This window comes from Brassica napus, chromosome A3 (assembly GCF_020379485.1).
Source record: "Brassica napus cultivar Da-Ae chromosome A3, Da-Ae, whole genome shotgun sequence".
In the NCBI taxonomy this organism is placed as follows: domain Eukaryota; kingdom Viridiplantae; phylum Streptophyta; class Magnoliopsida; order Brassicales; family Brassicaceae; genus Brassica; species Brassica napus.
This window is the reverse complement of record NC_063436.1, coordinates 30181496-30195934: the sequence shown is the minus strand read 5'-3', so window position 1 is coordinate 30195934 and position 14439 is coordinate 30181496. Positions and strand designations below refer to the sequence as shown.

General features: G+C 39.5%; 4 protein-coding genes and 1 pseudogene across 4 annotated transcripts; 3 read left to right on the top strand and 2 right to left on the bottom strand.

The window, feature by feature from the left end:
• The first annotated feature begins 537 nt into the window (after positions 1–537).
• On the top strand, positions 538–2087 carry LOC106441159 (L-galactose dehydrogenase). The gene is made up of 5 exons (XM_013882972.3): positions 538–817; positions 944–1172; positions 1249–1548; positions 1647–1775; positions 1846–2087. The coding sequence occupies exons 1-5, from the start codon at positions 546–548 to the stop codon at positions 1975–1977; spliced, it is 1062 nt and encodes a 353-aa protein (XP_013738426.1). The 5' UTR covers positions 538–545; the 3' UTR covers positions 1978–2087.
• A 187-nt stretch (positions 2088–2274) lies between these two features.
• Positions 2275–3217, top strand: LOC106441160 (cysteine-rich and transmembrane domain-containing protein WIH2). Its single transcript, XM_013882973.3, has 2 exons — positions 2275–2811; positions 3012–3217. The coding sequence occupies exons 1-2, from the start codon at positions 2660–2662 to the stop codon at positions 3082–3084; spliced, it is 225 nt and encodes a 74-aa protein (XP_013738427.1). The 5' UTR covers positions 2275–2659; the 3' UTR covers positions 3085–3217.
• A 109-nt stretch (positions 3218–3326) lies between these two features.
• LOC106441158 (dynamin-related protein 3A-like) lies at positions 3327–8535 on the bottom strand. The gene is made up of 20 exons (XM_013882971.3): positions 8039–8535; positions 7688–7970; positions 7583–7611; positions 7404–7505; positions 7159–7227; positions 7009–7068; positions 6773–6886; positions 6320–6368; positions 6112–6221; positions 5894–5986; positions 5722–5814; positions 5509–5646; positions 5130–5243; positions 4959–5057; positions 4794–4833; positions 4552–4703; positions 4314–4460; positions 4137–4189; positions 3947–4046; positions 3327–3840 (listed from the first exon to the last, which is right to left on the bottom strand). Exons 1-20 carry the CDS (start codon positions 8417–8419, stop codon positions 3643–3645), a joined length of 2424 nt encoding a protein of 807 aa, XP_013738425.1. The 5' UTR covers positions 8420–8535; the 3' UTR covers positions 3327–3642.
• Positions 8536–9140: 605 nt separating this feature from the next.
• Positions 9141–13085, bottom strand: LOC106441162 (annotated as a pseudogene).
• On the top strand, positions 13040–14384 carry LOC106441163. Its single transcript, XM_013882975.3, has 5 exons — positions 13040–13404; positions 13482–13618; positions 13703–13820; positions 13963–14043; positions 14144–14384. Exons 1-5 carry the CDS (start codon positions 13210–13212, stop codon positions 14210–14212), a joined length of 600 nt encoding a protein of 199 aa, XP_013738429.1. The 5' UTR covers positions 13040–13209; the 3' UTR covers positions 14213–14384.
• The last annotated feature ends 55 nt before the right edge of the window (positions 14385–14439 follow it).

Here is a 14439-nt window from a genome sequence, read left to right as displayed (position 1 = left end):
GTTGTTATTTCACGTGAATATAAGTTTTGATGCAGAAGATTTTGCTACCAGAAGGGGAAAGAAAATACACACTTACCTCATCAATGGCAAAATATGTTTAAGAAATAGTCGGAACTATAACTGAACGCCAAGCTGTTCAAATTTAACACTATATTTTGTTCGAAGTTGTCTTTAATATTTAACTCAATCTTATAGTTTCAGCTTTCTTCAAACTCTGCTAAAAATTCTGGTTGTTCTGTTCGTCATTAACTAGATTTAAGCTGCTTTACAAATGATAAGATTATTGTAATCATTCATCCTCCTCAAAAATGAGTTCATGTTTTGAAATAATGCAATCTCATTTGTTTTCTTGAGTTAATGCAATCTCATTTGTTTTCTTGAGTTCATTTGTGTTCAAAAAACAAAAATACAGCAAAGCTGAAAAACTAATAAAATTATTACTTTTTACTCCTACATACTACCTAACTTGGATTGATAAGGGTATAATCGTAAATTCAGAAAGTGGAAGGTCACATGTATAAAAAGGAAAACTAAAAACACAGAACATGTGTCGGCTTGTGTATTCTCTTCTCAACCATATCTGTATCAGTTGGCATCAGTTTTGTCTGAGAACCACTTTTTGTCAATCTTTAGCGATGTCGATTCCTCAGGCCAAGATGGAGCTTCGTCCTCTGGGAAACACAGGTCTCAAAGTTAGCTCCATCGGCTTTGGCGCCTCTCCCCTCGGAAGCGTCTTCGGTCCAGTCGCCGAAGTCGATGCAGTCGCCACCGTACGCGAGGCGTTCCGACAAGGCATTAACTTCTTCGACACTTCCCCGTAAATCACTCCTTCTATCTCTCTTCATCTGTCTGAAGAACTTACTAATTCGTAGTTGAGTGATTGTGAGAATGTTTAGGCCAATTAAACGTTAGAATTGAGTGATTTTGATTCGTTTGTGTGAAGGTATTATGGAGGAACACTGTCGGAGAAGATGCTTGGCAAGGGACTAAAGGCACTACAAGTCCCTAGAAGCGACTACATTGTTGCAACCAAGTGTGGACGTTACGAAGAAGGTTTCGACTTCAGCGCTGAGAGAGTAACAAAGAGCATCGACGAGAGCTTGGAGAGGCTTCAGCTAGACTACGTTGACATACTTCATTGCCACGACATTGAGTTCGGGTCTCTTGACCAGGTTTTTGACTCTCTCTCTTTTGATTTAATTACTGTCTGTGAACAGCGTTTGCTAATTGTTGTTTCTTGATTGACAGATTGTGAGTGAAACAATCCCTGCTCTCCAGAAACTGAAACAGGAAGGGAAGACACGGTTTATCGGTATCACTGGTCTCCCGTTGGATATTTTCACTTATGTTCTTGATCGAGTGCCTCCAGGGACGGTTGATGTGATACTATCTTACTGCCATTACGGTGTGAATGATTCGACGTTGGTGGATTTGATACCTTACTTGAAGGAGAAAGGTGTGGGTGTGATTAGTGCTTCTCCATTGGCGATGGGTCTCCTTACGGAACAAGGTGGTCCTGAATGGCATCCTGCTTCCCCTGAGCTCAAGGTATTGACACATACCATTGTCATAGAACACTCTGTTGGATGTAGTATTCTATTAACCATAGATGGTTAGATTCTTATACTTTTATTGTTTTTGTGTAGTCTGCTTGCAAAGCCGCTGCTGCTCATTGTAAATCAAAGGGTAAGAAGATCACAAAGTTGGCGTTGCAGTACAGTTTGGCAAACAAGGAGATTTCATCAGTGTTGGTTGGAATGAGCTCTGTCTCACAGGTACTCAAATCTCAATCAATCTCACTGGAGTTAACATATGAAAACAATGTGTGTTTTTATTTTGAGTCAGGTAGAAGAAAATGTTGCAGCAGTTAAAGAGCTTGAAGGTTTGGGTATGGATAAAGAAACTCTGTCCGAGGTTGAAGCTATTCTCAAGCCTGTAAAGAATCAGACATGGCCGAGCGGAGTCGATCAGAAGTAGAAGCTCTTTTGTTGTGTTTGTTCACATTTACTTCTTGGAGTGCTTTGATGTGTCGATAACAGTTTTAAGTTGAGTTGATACGATTAATAAAGTTTTCTTAGATATCAAAACATCTTCAAATGGTTTCATTAATAAGTTTATGGGGAAGAAGATATTACAACAGAAAAAAAAAAAAAAGTGTAGAATGTATGAACACAACGTGTGAACAAGTTTGTTAGGAATATAACCGAAGGAAAGCTCTGGAAAGAAGGAAGAGAATAATAAAAGAAACTCCAAAACAAAAGCAAACACTTTTGATTGCATCACAGACGATGCTTCTTCTCATTTCTAGAACCGTGTCGATGTTCCATTCCACCAAAGCATTTGATTCCTAAACGTCTTTTATATCTCTCTTATTCTTCGCCGCTTTGTAAAAGTTAACTTTGTGTGTACTTTCAAGATTATTCTCAAATTCTCCTCCACACACATTCTTTTTATTATTACTTGTGTAAGAAACATCCTTGAAGGAAGCTGTGTTCTTTTGGCAAATATAAATATACGTCGACCAAGCTCATATCTGTGCTCTAAAGATCTTAACAGTCAATCTTCTTTCTCTCTAGTATTGTTTTCCTCCGTTTCCCAACGCAAAAATCTACAGTTTCTTAGTCCTTTTCAGTGATTTGATCGCTTCTCTAGCAAAAATATGAGTGATCCAAAGTATGCTTACCCTTACCCTGCTCCGGGAAACTACCCCCATGGCCCGCCGCCGCCAGTTGGAGTACCACCGCAGTACTATGCTCCACCACCGCCCCCACCACCACCGCCAAGAAAGAAACCTGGTTTCCTTGAGGGACTGTAAGTGTTGTCTCTAATTTTCTAATTTTCGTTAAACTATGTTGTTTCTATAATTAGCTTAGCAAATAACTAAGGAGTTGGGATAAGGTTTATAATTTTCAACTTGTCATGGTATTTGCAGTGTTGATATTAGTGATCTTCAACCAAACGTTATGAGTTAATACTGTATTGATTTTGTTGTAATTTGTGTGTTGATGCAGACTTGCGGCTATGTGTTGTTGCTGCCTTGTGGATGAATGTTGCTGCGACCCGACCATTATATGCATTGATTGAACTTCTTTAAAAAGAAATTTAGATCTCTCTTTGTGTGTGTTATTTTTTTTTAGTTATGATGAGATTTATTTATGTAGTAAAATTTTATACCCCTTCAAACTGAGTTCTTTAGCCAATATATTCATTTCCTCTGCTTCTGTTGCTGATTTCTTGAGCAATTGCAAGTTGTTTTGCCTAATTCTTACTAGTTTATGTGATTCATACCAAAAAAGACCTTTATCGATATTCAACAAAGTTGTGAGGGAACTCAAATAGGGTTACATTATTATTGAACCAATTCAAGATATATAGAAGTGAAAGAGTTTGCGTCCTGTTATTGCTACATTACAGGGAACATCTGAACCCAATAGAAACTACTATATCACCTTCTTCATTCCCTTACAACTCTCTCACCAGTCAAACCCAATGCAGACTCCAACACCCCTTGTCCCATTCTCCTATATAACTTTCTTCATTTTGCCAACACATAATTTAATTATACTAAATACCTGATGAGAGTCATTAACCGAGCGAAAATGCGTTTTTATCATAAGTCAGATATATTGATTCTGGATCATGTCAGAATCCATATCCGTTTTGGTGTTGATCTACTGCTCTTCTGTATCTTCTTCCCGTACTTGGAGATGCCGAGTATGGTGAACTGATCGTTGAATACATCGAAGAAGATGTGGGCAAGTCCAGATATTTCGACACGCCTGTTGTATCGGTACTACCGTTGGAGACTGATCCTGCTTCCAAAGGCAACTCGTCTAGTGTCTGCTTAACACCCAAAACCATATGATTATATCAAACATACATAAGAATTTTTTTTTGTTGCTGAACCAAACTAATGCGGAGACCAAGGTCTAAGCTGAGATTATACCCTGTAAGCTTGCTGAAGAATGTGGAGAGTCTCCTGAGTGCGTTTCCTCTTACCTGCTATCTCATCTGGCTCTTGCAGCATTTCTTCAAACAAGTTCTCCCTGCACCACCAGATGATATGACTACCCATTAGTAAGATACTATACAAACACAGATGTGTGTGATGCATTAAAGGAAAACACAGGCATTACCTGTAAAGCTTCTTGATGAAGACATTGTGCAGCTCACGTTTCGTGTGGTTTACCTGAACAGGATATATAAATGGTATCAATAACTTCAGAGCTCAGTTACTTTCAAGACAACAAAAATGCTTTTCATATGTCACTTGAGTTGCTGCAAGTAACTTCGGGGAGGTATGAAATACTTGCCAGGAAATGCATGATTGCTTTTGGTACTAAGTCCTCAATATTCTTCCTCACAATGTCATAGTATGATTTAAGTAAGAGCTTTGTTATGTGAATTTCAATATCTTCCTGTTCTGTATGGGTTTCGGATGGCCTCAAGACAGCCGGGGGCTTCAGGCAAGCAAAGCAAACATCATGAGTTGAATAGGTAAAACATGTATGTGGGTAATGTATATCATCTATGACAGCACAGAAGACACACCTCCTTCAGGTAGATCATCGATGAGTTGTTCTGAGATATATCCTCAACATCTTCACTGAACGGTTTGTTTAAGAAGTTTTCTTTGGTAACTCCCCGATTATCACTCCCTCGAAAAATTGAAGGAATGCCCCACCTTGATTCACTCGCATTTGCTATCAAGTATCAATTATAAAAAAAGACACAGTTAAACTCTAACCAGAATCTCCAGCTCTTAAACACATAGATAGCAATTAGAACATTACCAGCTGGTGCAGCCTTTTCAGCATCTGCAGATACAACTCCCTGGGAACATGTAAAAAAGAAAGTGTCAAAACAACAACTCTTTCGCTTGCAATTTATGATTTGCTCATGGGCGTTAAAGCCAACCCACAGTGCATCACGATACATAGATACAACTATAACATTACCTGATCTACAACAATTCCATTAGCTTGTCTTCCAAGAAAAGATCGAGATTTCACTTGACTTGCGGAAGAAGAAGATGTTCTATCAGGTTCCACTGTATCCTGTTACATCAAAATTAAACGTATAAGAAACACAAACCTAATTTTCATGTGTTGCTCAAAGCACTTTCATACCTTTGGTCGTGCCACAGGATGGGGAATCCTTGAAGACTTCACATGATGCATTGCAGCCTCCACGGCCTTGGTTCCACCAATAAAATTTGGATGTGAAGTGTTTATGTAATCCATCTGCAAACAACACGCAAGACATTGCATTTACCATTGAAGCAATCAAGACCACCAGAAGTAATAATTTAGTTCAGATTTTACAAGAAACTAGTCGATCAACAAAAGGAGAATAACGACTGCTTAAGCTTAAAAAAAGGCTCCTAATCAACCAACAAGAGAAAAAAATCAGTTTGTGCTCCTTATAGACAATACATGATCAATTGATAAATTATTCATGCGTAAAGGACGTCAATTATCATAGGGATCTCTAATTCATTATACATACCTCCATATCAATGAGATCCCCGATCATTGCTTCTGAGGGTTCAAGACCTTCTCGCAGGAAATCCCCAATAACCTCATCCATGTGCTTTCTCAGGACAGGGAAGCGCTGCAACTCATTCATCATACATTTATGGCTAATCTGTAAAGAAAATCAAATTTGTGAAGAAAATGAAACTAAGATTATCATATTTATCAACCAAAAAACAAACCTCACCTTTATGAGCTCATCAAAAATGAACCTGGCACACTGAAGGCTAGGATCTAGCAAACGAGATATCTGCCTCCTTACAAGAACTTCAAATGGAACCTATGCAGAAAAGATTGAAGTCAATAGATTATAATTAGATATGCATCCAAACATGCTTAGAAAAAATCAAGAAACCTACGGCCGGAACAAATAATGCGGATCTTGGACCAGTTGCATTCTGGATCGCAGTCCGAATATCATCATCTGTCAAGTCTTCGCACGGATCAACCTCCTGAAAAGCAATGTAAAGGAAGTTCATCAGTCTAAATTCAAAAAGAAATCCACCTCGGTAGCTCGGGAAGCATATACAGATTAAGCAAGAGATGATTAGAAAAGGCTAAAGTTGTGCAAGCGAACCTCCAAACTCTTAACAAAGATTGATTGGAAAATATAGTGAATTCTTGCTCCTCCGGAGAGCTCGGATGTAGACATTTCTTCACTTTTCCCTTCCAACAATGAAGAGTATGCTGTTTCAAAAAGTTAACCATGAGGTTCACTATCAGCCAAAAAAAAACATAAAACAAAGAGCCATTGTCTCAACTAAAATATCTTCTTCAGATATTACCTTCACAGTATTTTGAAAGAAAGTTGAGGAGAAGAGCTCCTTGACCAGCCTACAGATTTCAAGGACAGTGAAAACCCACAGAACAGGATAAGTTCGACTATTTCAAGATGTTTTAACAATCATAAAGACAAAGCAAGCCATAAAGAAATGAAAAAGAGCATATCAAGAATTCAATTCAAATACTTAGAATAAGCTAACTACATTTTGGCCAACAATATTTCCTACAAATAATCCAATGAAATACCAGATGAGGATTTTTTTAATACACCATTAATGTCATGAACACAGGGATATGAGCAAATAGTCTGGAAGAGAAAATTTGAGTCAAAACGAAAAGATTGAGCAAAAGACATTATAAAGTGGAACAAATGGTAATTTACCAAAGCCAATACCAGTGTCATTGCTGACAAAAAATTCAGTAAATGAGCCGCAAACTGGGCGATGAATACATACCCTGGACTCTGTAATTTCACCATAGCTTTGATGCTCCTTAGCTGTAGCAACCAAAGCATTACTTATACGCGACTTCAAATCAGGAAGCAGGGCCTTGATATGTTGAACAAGAATCTAAAACAGAAAAGCTAGCTTCTATTAGTAATGTTATAATATAACAAGTACCAATGCCAGATATGAAAGCTATTAGAAGGACAGAAACTAGTCAGCAACAACAAAAAGTTCATCATGCATACCTGATTTAGCTTCTTCGCTAGCTGAGGGATACCCAGACGATCAGCAAGACCATGATAAGCCTGTGAGATACCCAAAAAAAAAAAAAAACTCGAATCAGGACAAATTTCGAGAATATGACGAAGGGAGTGGGAATATTGATGAAATCATACTGGACGACTCTGGAAGAACTTCTCTTCTGCGCTAAGTGCATCCTTGACTGAACGGTTTAGTAAAATATCCTGTTTATCAACCAATAATGACCAAAGAAAGTTTTAACGTTGTGTGAATGCAGAGCCACATAAATAATCCATCACCAGCATTGGTCTGATGTGGTTTGAGTCTAAGTAATCAAGTACACATACTATATGATAGCAAGACAAACGTAAGACATACAAGCACAAGACCACAGCTTTACCTCCTGGCAACGGTTTACGACCCCCACATATCCAAGTCGTAGAGGCACAACTTTCCCAAGAAGTAGATTACGAGCATCCGTACCTTTGTCCATGATATCCAACTGAAAACATTGAGAACAAACATACTTTAAATAAATGAAAAACAGAACCAAACTACAATGATAGTAAGCATATGTACCTTTGTGATAACACCTATTGTTCTGTGACCTGGAGACAGTAAAAAAGTAAAGATGAGTAACGTCAAATAAAAGCCCATTAAACAGATCACTAGTTTTCTACTTACCATCAGGATCAGCGTTCCCTGCAATCTGAAGCGCATCAGAGTTGGCCAAATCCGAATTAGCAGGAGTAACAGCCAGTATCAAACAGCTAGGCTGCTTAATATAAGACAAGATCATGGTTCTAATACGCGCTTCAATATCAGTGGGCTGGTCACCCACAGGCACCTTAGTGATCCCAGGAAGATCAACAAGCGTAATATCCAACACGTTGGGAGAAAATATCTTCAAACGAATCTGCTTGTCCTTAACACCTTTGTTCCCTCCCGCTAACCTATTCGTCTCAGCCTACACAAAAAAAAGATTGTAACTTGAAAAAGGCAATAATACAAAAGGGTATGAATCCAAAAAAGTACCTCAATTTCGCGACGAATCTCTGAGAAGTCGTAGATACGATGGTTGCTAGGCAAGTGGAGAAACTCTCCCCACTCGTCGTCGGATCCTCCACTAGACTTGCTTTTGGTCTGGACAAGCTGGAGGACGAGAGGGCGGCGAGTGCAGATGTCGTTGCCGCGAGGGAGGAAGTCTCGGCCGACGAGGGATTCGAGGACGCTGGACTTGCCGCTGCTCTGGCTCCCGACGACGGCTACCTGAGGGAGCTCGATGGAAGAGTGGGTTCCGAGCTGGGCGAAGATGTCTTGGAGCTTGTTGACGATGGGAATCACGGAGGATCCTAAAGGCGAGGCTTTGGGAGTGGAAGAGGGAGGAGAGTCGTCGGTTACTTGTTCAACGGCCATGGATTGGATCGAAAGGTGGAGACTTTGGGTCGATTTCGTGGGTACTGTATTGGGAGAAGACAGATGCCTCCTCGCTCTCTCTAACGTATGAATGATAAAGATGACATTTTTATTTTTTATTTATTTGAAGCTAATTATTTATCTTTAGTTTTGCTTTATCATCAAGCTCTTGTTAGACCGTGTTCTACAAGGTCCATGAGGAATATACTTTTCAATTTTTAGATTAAAAAGATGGAAGCTTTTTTGGATATTGTTAGAGGGTATTTTAGAATCTCATACGCAAAAGTGTAGATGAAAAGGACATAAGTGAGACTAGTTCAACTAGTTGAGTGTATGTTGTTGTGTCAGGAAAATGTAAAAATGATGTTGGGGTCTTTTAGAAGAAGAAATGCAAATCATTGTTGTCACCAGAGAGGAGAGGACGTAGTAGAAGAAGAAAGAATGAACGTAGAAGAGGAGATTCAGAAGAGATTCATCGTCTTGGTTCTCTCCAGTCCGATGGTTATTACTCTCCGGCCACCTCCACCGCAACCTCTCGCAGCCACTTCCTGAGTTGCCCATTTTCTTTTTTCTTTTCTTTCTGTGTGATTAATGATAAAACTCTACGAGCAATCGTTTCCTTTGATGTTTCTCCCTATTGGAATCACATATTATAAGCTTGTGTTCTTTTCCAGTTGTTGCAACAAAAGACATCTAACAAGACCCAGATTCCTGCGTTGTATAGACTGAAAATGTACATTAGAACAACTCTATATCATGTTTACATCCAAGAAGCAATCTCTGAGAAGTGAACATACATTAAATTTACACATATCTATAGTTACTTCTCCAACCTTACAATCCAGTTTCTTTTCTGACAAAATGTCTCAGAAACCGACTACTTCACTGCATGATCACATACTCTGCCGTGTTAATCCTTTGGCGTAATCTAGGTGCCTTAAGCCAAGCTCATTACTGGTCCAGAAAGATAAAGGGTGAACCCTGAACTTGCCTTAATCTTATCTTAGGCTCTGCAAATATTGAAACCACTCCAATCACCTTTCTGAGTACCGACTTCATATCTACTATGCATAGAGGAGTACACTTACCAGAAGAAAACTCTTGATTGTAGCACGAGAAGACAAAAAAAAAAGGCACTAGGCTTGAAGCTTCAGGCGGTTGAAGAACATCACAAAGTGATATTCAGGTGCCCAGTAGACAAATCCAACGACAGGCCCTCCTTTAACATACTGCATCAATACCACACAATTCAACAAACATATCACACAAAACATTTGAGTTTGGATCATCAACAAGTTGGTGAGAGATAAAGAGAGGAACCTTGCCATCCATGATAACAAGCTCGCCATCTACCCATCTTGGATTACGAAATCCAGGATCTGCAAGCCTACCTTGTCCTTTGTATCTAGCAATCTGTAATTAACTCCATTATGAAGCTACACAAATAGAACTCTTACAAAAAGCAGAGCTCAACGACAAATTTGGATAGTGTTCTAAGCATACCACTCCAAATTCTTCAGGGATGAGACCTCTATGTGGAAGCTCATAACGTCTCCCAATCTTTGCGCGAAATGCTACCTATCATCATCAGATGCCACTTATATAAGGCCAGCCATTATGACCTTTCCTTTTTTTGTGTAGCATAAAAGTAAACGAAGGAACCATGAACCTAACAGCTTCTCTTATCAGATTGGTAATGTAATACGTTATTTCATTCTTCTATTAGGTTCGACCTTCAACTACTGTAAGCAGGCACAAGCTCTTTCCACTGACCATTTAAACTAAGTTTTCATATTTGTGCTAATACCTCATATACTAGAACAAACAAAGAAACTAACCTTCCCAGCAGGTACATAAGGGTCTCCAGTTAATTTCACAGCTTCGACATATTCATAAAACTCAATATCCTTTGGCTTCTTAGACTCCTTTCCACTTTTCCACTGCCCAGATTTGCGTTTTAAATGAATTACTTCTGATGTATACAGCCCATGTGCTCCAATATATAGCCCTGGACAGAGATGGTCATTTTCAGAATCCATTCCATAATGAGAGTTGATGTGAAAAAAACAAAAATAAACTTATAGGGAAGGGCTGCACCAACCCATTAGTCACAAAAAGAATTTAACTTCTAACAGCTAAACGAGCCATATCAACTTGTAGAACCCATTTCCATTTTTCAAGTTCTATCAATTTATTCACTCACCATTTAGAGGATCTAGCGATGGTGTCACATCAATGCGACGGAACTTAGTCAAACCAGACAACTGTTGACGGTTTTGAGCCTGGCTGAGAGTGAGGCTTAACAGCTCCCCAACCTCCTTAAGCATCTGCAAAGCAAAGTTTCTAGACTAAGAAACAAGAAGGAACACAATATAGCCAAAACACACACAGCAAAACAAACCTTGACAGAAATCTTCTTCTCTTTCTCAATGGATTTAGCCAGATCAACCATAATGTTATCAACCCTGCGTCTGCTTTGGCGGTTGCCTTTTCCACCAACTAATGTACCTTCCACACCCTTGGACTCTTCTTGTGCGTTTACATCCTTCTCTAACCGAAGATAAAACGAAGACTTCTCCACAGATTCAAGATTGGCAGGGGATCTAAGCGACTCTTTAAGAGGTTGGTTTCCAGAAAGTCTATCAACAATATCACTTATCACAAACTTAACTGCTATTTCCTTCACTCCGTTGCTGTCAATGACTTCATCAGTCACAGATTCCAATTCTATATCATCGGTTTCAGCCTTAGTTTCTTGTTCCACAACTATATCTTCTATATCAAAATCACTCTCTTCATCATCAGCTATCTGCTCAATAACTTTTGAGATGAAGTCTTTGTCCACCTTTCCCTTTCCAGGGGAGTTCACTTTCATAACCTTGACTTTGACTCCAGGGATCATATCTCGCAGGAAAGTCCGGAAACCAGAAGATTCATCAAGGAGATCAGAATCGTCGTCTGAGTTGTCACTCTCTTCTTCATCATCACTAGGCTCGACGGCAAGATTACCTGCATCTCCTTTCCATACAGGTGGAGTCAAAAGCCTCGGAGTGTTCAGAGTTCTGGTAGGCATAGTTGGAATGTCTGGAAAAAACTCCTTCCATTTTAAGTACACAGCCTGAAAAAAGCATATATCCAAAAAGGAAAAAAAAACATAACTCCAATTTGAACATAAAATAGGTCATGAGCCAAATTACAATTTGCTATCTACTTAAACGTCATCTTCCAATGAATATCACAAGTACTCAAACTAGACAGTAACTAGATAGGATTAAGATGAGGAAAAACCTGTTTTTTGTAGTTCCCTTTTCCATCAAGTGTCAGAAAGATTTCAAAAAGAGGAGCACCACCCACAGCAGATGTACTAAGCTGCCTGAGAGTGAAAGGATTTTCATATAAGGCAGTTTTTCAAAACAGCAAATGGCCTAGAGAAATTAGTCTTTTTGATACACAAAACATCACTGCCAGAGATGAATTGATTAACTAAGAAGATGGATTAGTAAGTTATTACCGAGGATTATAACTTCTTGCCACATATCTCCCATGTTCAGCGGTGATTTGAACAATAAGACCAAAAGGATCTTTGACATCTTCCGCAATACCTGACCACCACCCTACCTACAAGCCATATAGAGAAGACAATGTTATACATCAAAAACATGAAGAATGTAACAGAAGCTCTCTACAGCTACAAGGAGCTACTAAGAAAATAGCAAAACAAATAAGGAGCTCACCAACCCAGCACCAGCCTGATCTCGTAAGTATACTGCATCCTTGTAACGCTCTTCAAAAACAGCTCTCTATCACACACACGCAAGAAAAGTGGGAAGAACATCTTTCAGAATCAAATGTAACAAGAGACTATGATTTGGATTAAGCGTAATAGAGAGTTTATTATACATTAAAGCTGGACATCACTCTGCCAACAGCGTCGTTTGTAGATGCAGCTGCAATGGCCACCTTGAGCCTCGCAGCATCTTCATAGTCTTCCCGTTTAACAGCTCCATTCAATTGAGACTGTACCCAAATCACAAAATCTCAACTTTACACACTTTCTACAACACTCTTTTGTTCGAAATGAAAACTTTGGTGTAAGAAAGTTTATACCTTTAGGAGGGAGAGAAGACGGTCTTGATCATCAATACGTTCGAAATGCTTCTTCCACCGCTCCCAATCCCAATCCCTTTCCTCCTCCTTCTTGATATTCCCACCGAAAACGACGTCGTCTTCAGCATCCTTATGCTGATTGCCGTACCAGCTCATAACCGAATCAAACCGTTTGATGGCGCTCTTGAGAACATCCTGAATCGCAGCGTCCCATCTAGGATTACCATCATATCATCGGAGGAGGAAGAAGGAGAGGATGAATTGCCGCCGGAGGAGCAGCGGCAGAGGGAGGTATGATCAGAGAGACGGTGAGGGTAAAACGGTCTTTTAACGGGAGCGAGTCTAGATAACGTGGCGGCGGGGGAGAAGGCGAGGTTTTGTGACGGAGGCGTAGATAAGGAAGTCATCGCTCGCCGGAGAAAGAGAGGGGCTTTTTTATGTTATGTGGCTGATATGGGCTTTTGTCTTTTTCCTCTCTGATATTATTATTACACAACACAAACCAAAAAGCAAACTCTTTTGTCGGATGTCTGAAAAAGAAATCAACCAATGAACGAACGAACGAACACAGTACAAGTACTTATCCCTAAAAAAGATATTTTTTTTTTCTTGCTAAAAAGATCAGTCATTTTAAGCTAAGCAGACAGTGGATCCTCGCCGGAGAGAAGAAAATCAGATTTTAGATGGAGAGGAGGGCAGAGGACAATGAAGAAACCGGCGAACCTTCCGGTGAAGCCATAAGATCTCGGCTCAGTAACAGAGCCGACCCTTTCCTTGTTGTTTGCAGGTGTTTCAGCTTCGTTACTTCTCTCGTCGCCATTCTCTGTGTTGTTGTTAATGTTCTCGCTGCTATTCGCTCCTTCCGCGACAGCCACGATGTAATAATAGTAACCCCTCTCTCTCTCTCTATTGATGTTTGTCCTCTGAAGCTTGTTTTATAATCGTTTCATGGCAGATATTCGATGGAATATTCCGGTGTTATGCTGTGTTGATCGCTTGTTTTGTGGTTCTAGCCGAGACAGAGTGGGGATTCATTTTGAAATTCTCAAAGGTTCTTGAGTACTGGGCTGGGAGAGGAATGCTTCAGATTTTGTAAGTAACTGAGGAGCTCAAGAAAGAGACAATTGTTTGGTTGGTGTAAAGATTATATATATATATTGGTTTGCTTTGTATCAGTGTGGCTGTGATGACAAGAGCTTTCCCTGACTATATGACTCAAAGGAAGGATCTCCTGCTTCTTCAGAACATTGCTAGCTACATGCTCCTCGCTTGTGGTCTTATCTATTTCATTTCGGTAAGATGTCACATTCATAGTTCTTATATGATTCTTGTAATAGTTGCATCTTACTGTTTCTTTTGATCAATCTCTTTTCAGTTTTGGATCTTGATATGTTTGATTTGGTTTAGTCTTTTTTGATCGTTTGTCTGAACTTCAGGGGATTCTATGCATTGGTTTTCTGAAACGTGCTCGACAGAAGAAGGAGATCTCAAAAGAACAAGCTGTCAAAGATCTTGAGGCAAGTAGTGATAGTTTGAGTTTATCTTAGTGTCTATATATGCATCATCATTAATACTTTCCTCAAATGGCTTCTAAATCATTGACTCTTGATGTTGCAGGAGATAGACAGACGCAGGGAAGAGCTGGAACAGTTGCTCGTGGAGCATCGGAGTAGAGACGACGTGTGAATGTGATCGTAAGTACAGTAGCTTCATTTGAACAGACGAGATCAGTTTGTTTTTGTATTAAAGGATTGTGTGAGCTCTCTGTTTTCATCCTTTCCACTTTGGTTAGTAAACAGAAAATACTTGTCCTGTAAGAGACAACAACGCTATTGATGATAATTTTCTGTTAAGTCAATATCAAGTCTTTGGCCTCTTTGGCAGGCATCACACACTCTTAGAAAGATCTCCTA

Bases quoted from the DNA above. Each gene is read 5' to 3' on its own strand.
- LOC106441159 (XM_013882972.3), top strand. From the start codon at position 546: ATGTGTCGGCTTGTGTATTCTCTTCTCAACCATATCTGTATCAGTTGG. The intron at 818-943 runs GTAAATCACTCC...GTTTGTGTGAAG, and splicing joins AACTTCTTCGACACTTCCCC to GTATTATGGAGGAACACTGT. The intron at 1,173-1,248 runs GTTTTTGACTCT...CTTGATTGACAG, and splicing joins AGTTCGGGTCTCTTGACCAG to ATTGTGAGTGAAACAATCCC.
- LOC106441160 (XM_013882973.3), top strand. From the start codon at position 2,660: ATGAGTGATCCAAAGTATGCTTACCCTTACCCTGCTCCGGGAAACTAC. The intron at 2,812-3,011 runs GTAAGTGTTGTC...GTGTTGATGCAG, and splicing joins CCTGGTTTCCTTGAGGGACT to ACTTGCGGCTATGTGTTGTT.
- LOC106441158 (XM_013882971.3), bottom strand. From the start codon at position 8,419: ATGGCCGTTGAACAAGTAACCGACGACTCTCCTCCCTCTTCCACTCCC. The intron at 7,228-7,403 runs GTAAAGCTGTGG...GTTGATAAACAG, and splicing joins TCGTAAACCGTTGCCAGGAG to GATATTTTACTAAACCGTTC. The intron at 7,069-7,158 runs GTATGATTTCAT...GGTATCTCACAG, and splicing joins AGTTCTTCCAGAGTCGTCCA to GCTTATCATGGTCTTGCTGA.
- LOC106441163 (XM_013882975.3), top strand. From the start codon at position 13,210: ATGGAGAGGAGGGCAGAGGACAATGAAGAAACCGGCGAACCTTCCGGT. The intron at 13,619-13,702 runs GTAAGTAACTGA...GCTTTGTATCAG, and splicing joins AGAGGAATGCTTCAGATTTT to TGTGGCTGTGATGACAAGAG. The intron at 14,044-14,143 runs GCAAGTAGTGAT...TTGATGTTGCAG, and splicing joins AAGCTGTCAAAGATCTTGAG to GAGATAGACAGACGCAGGGA.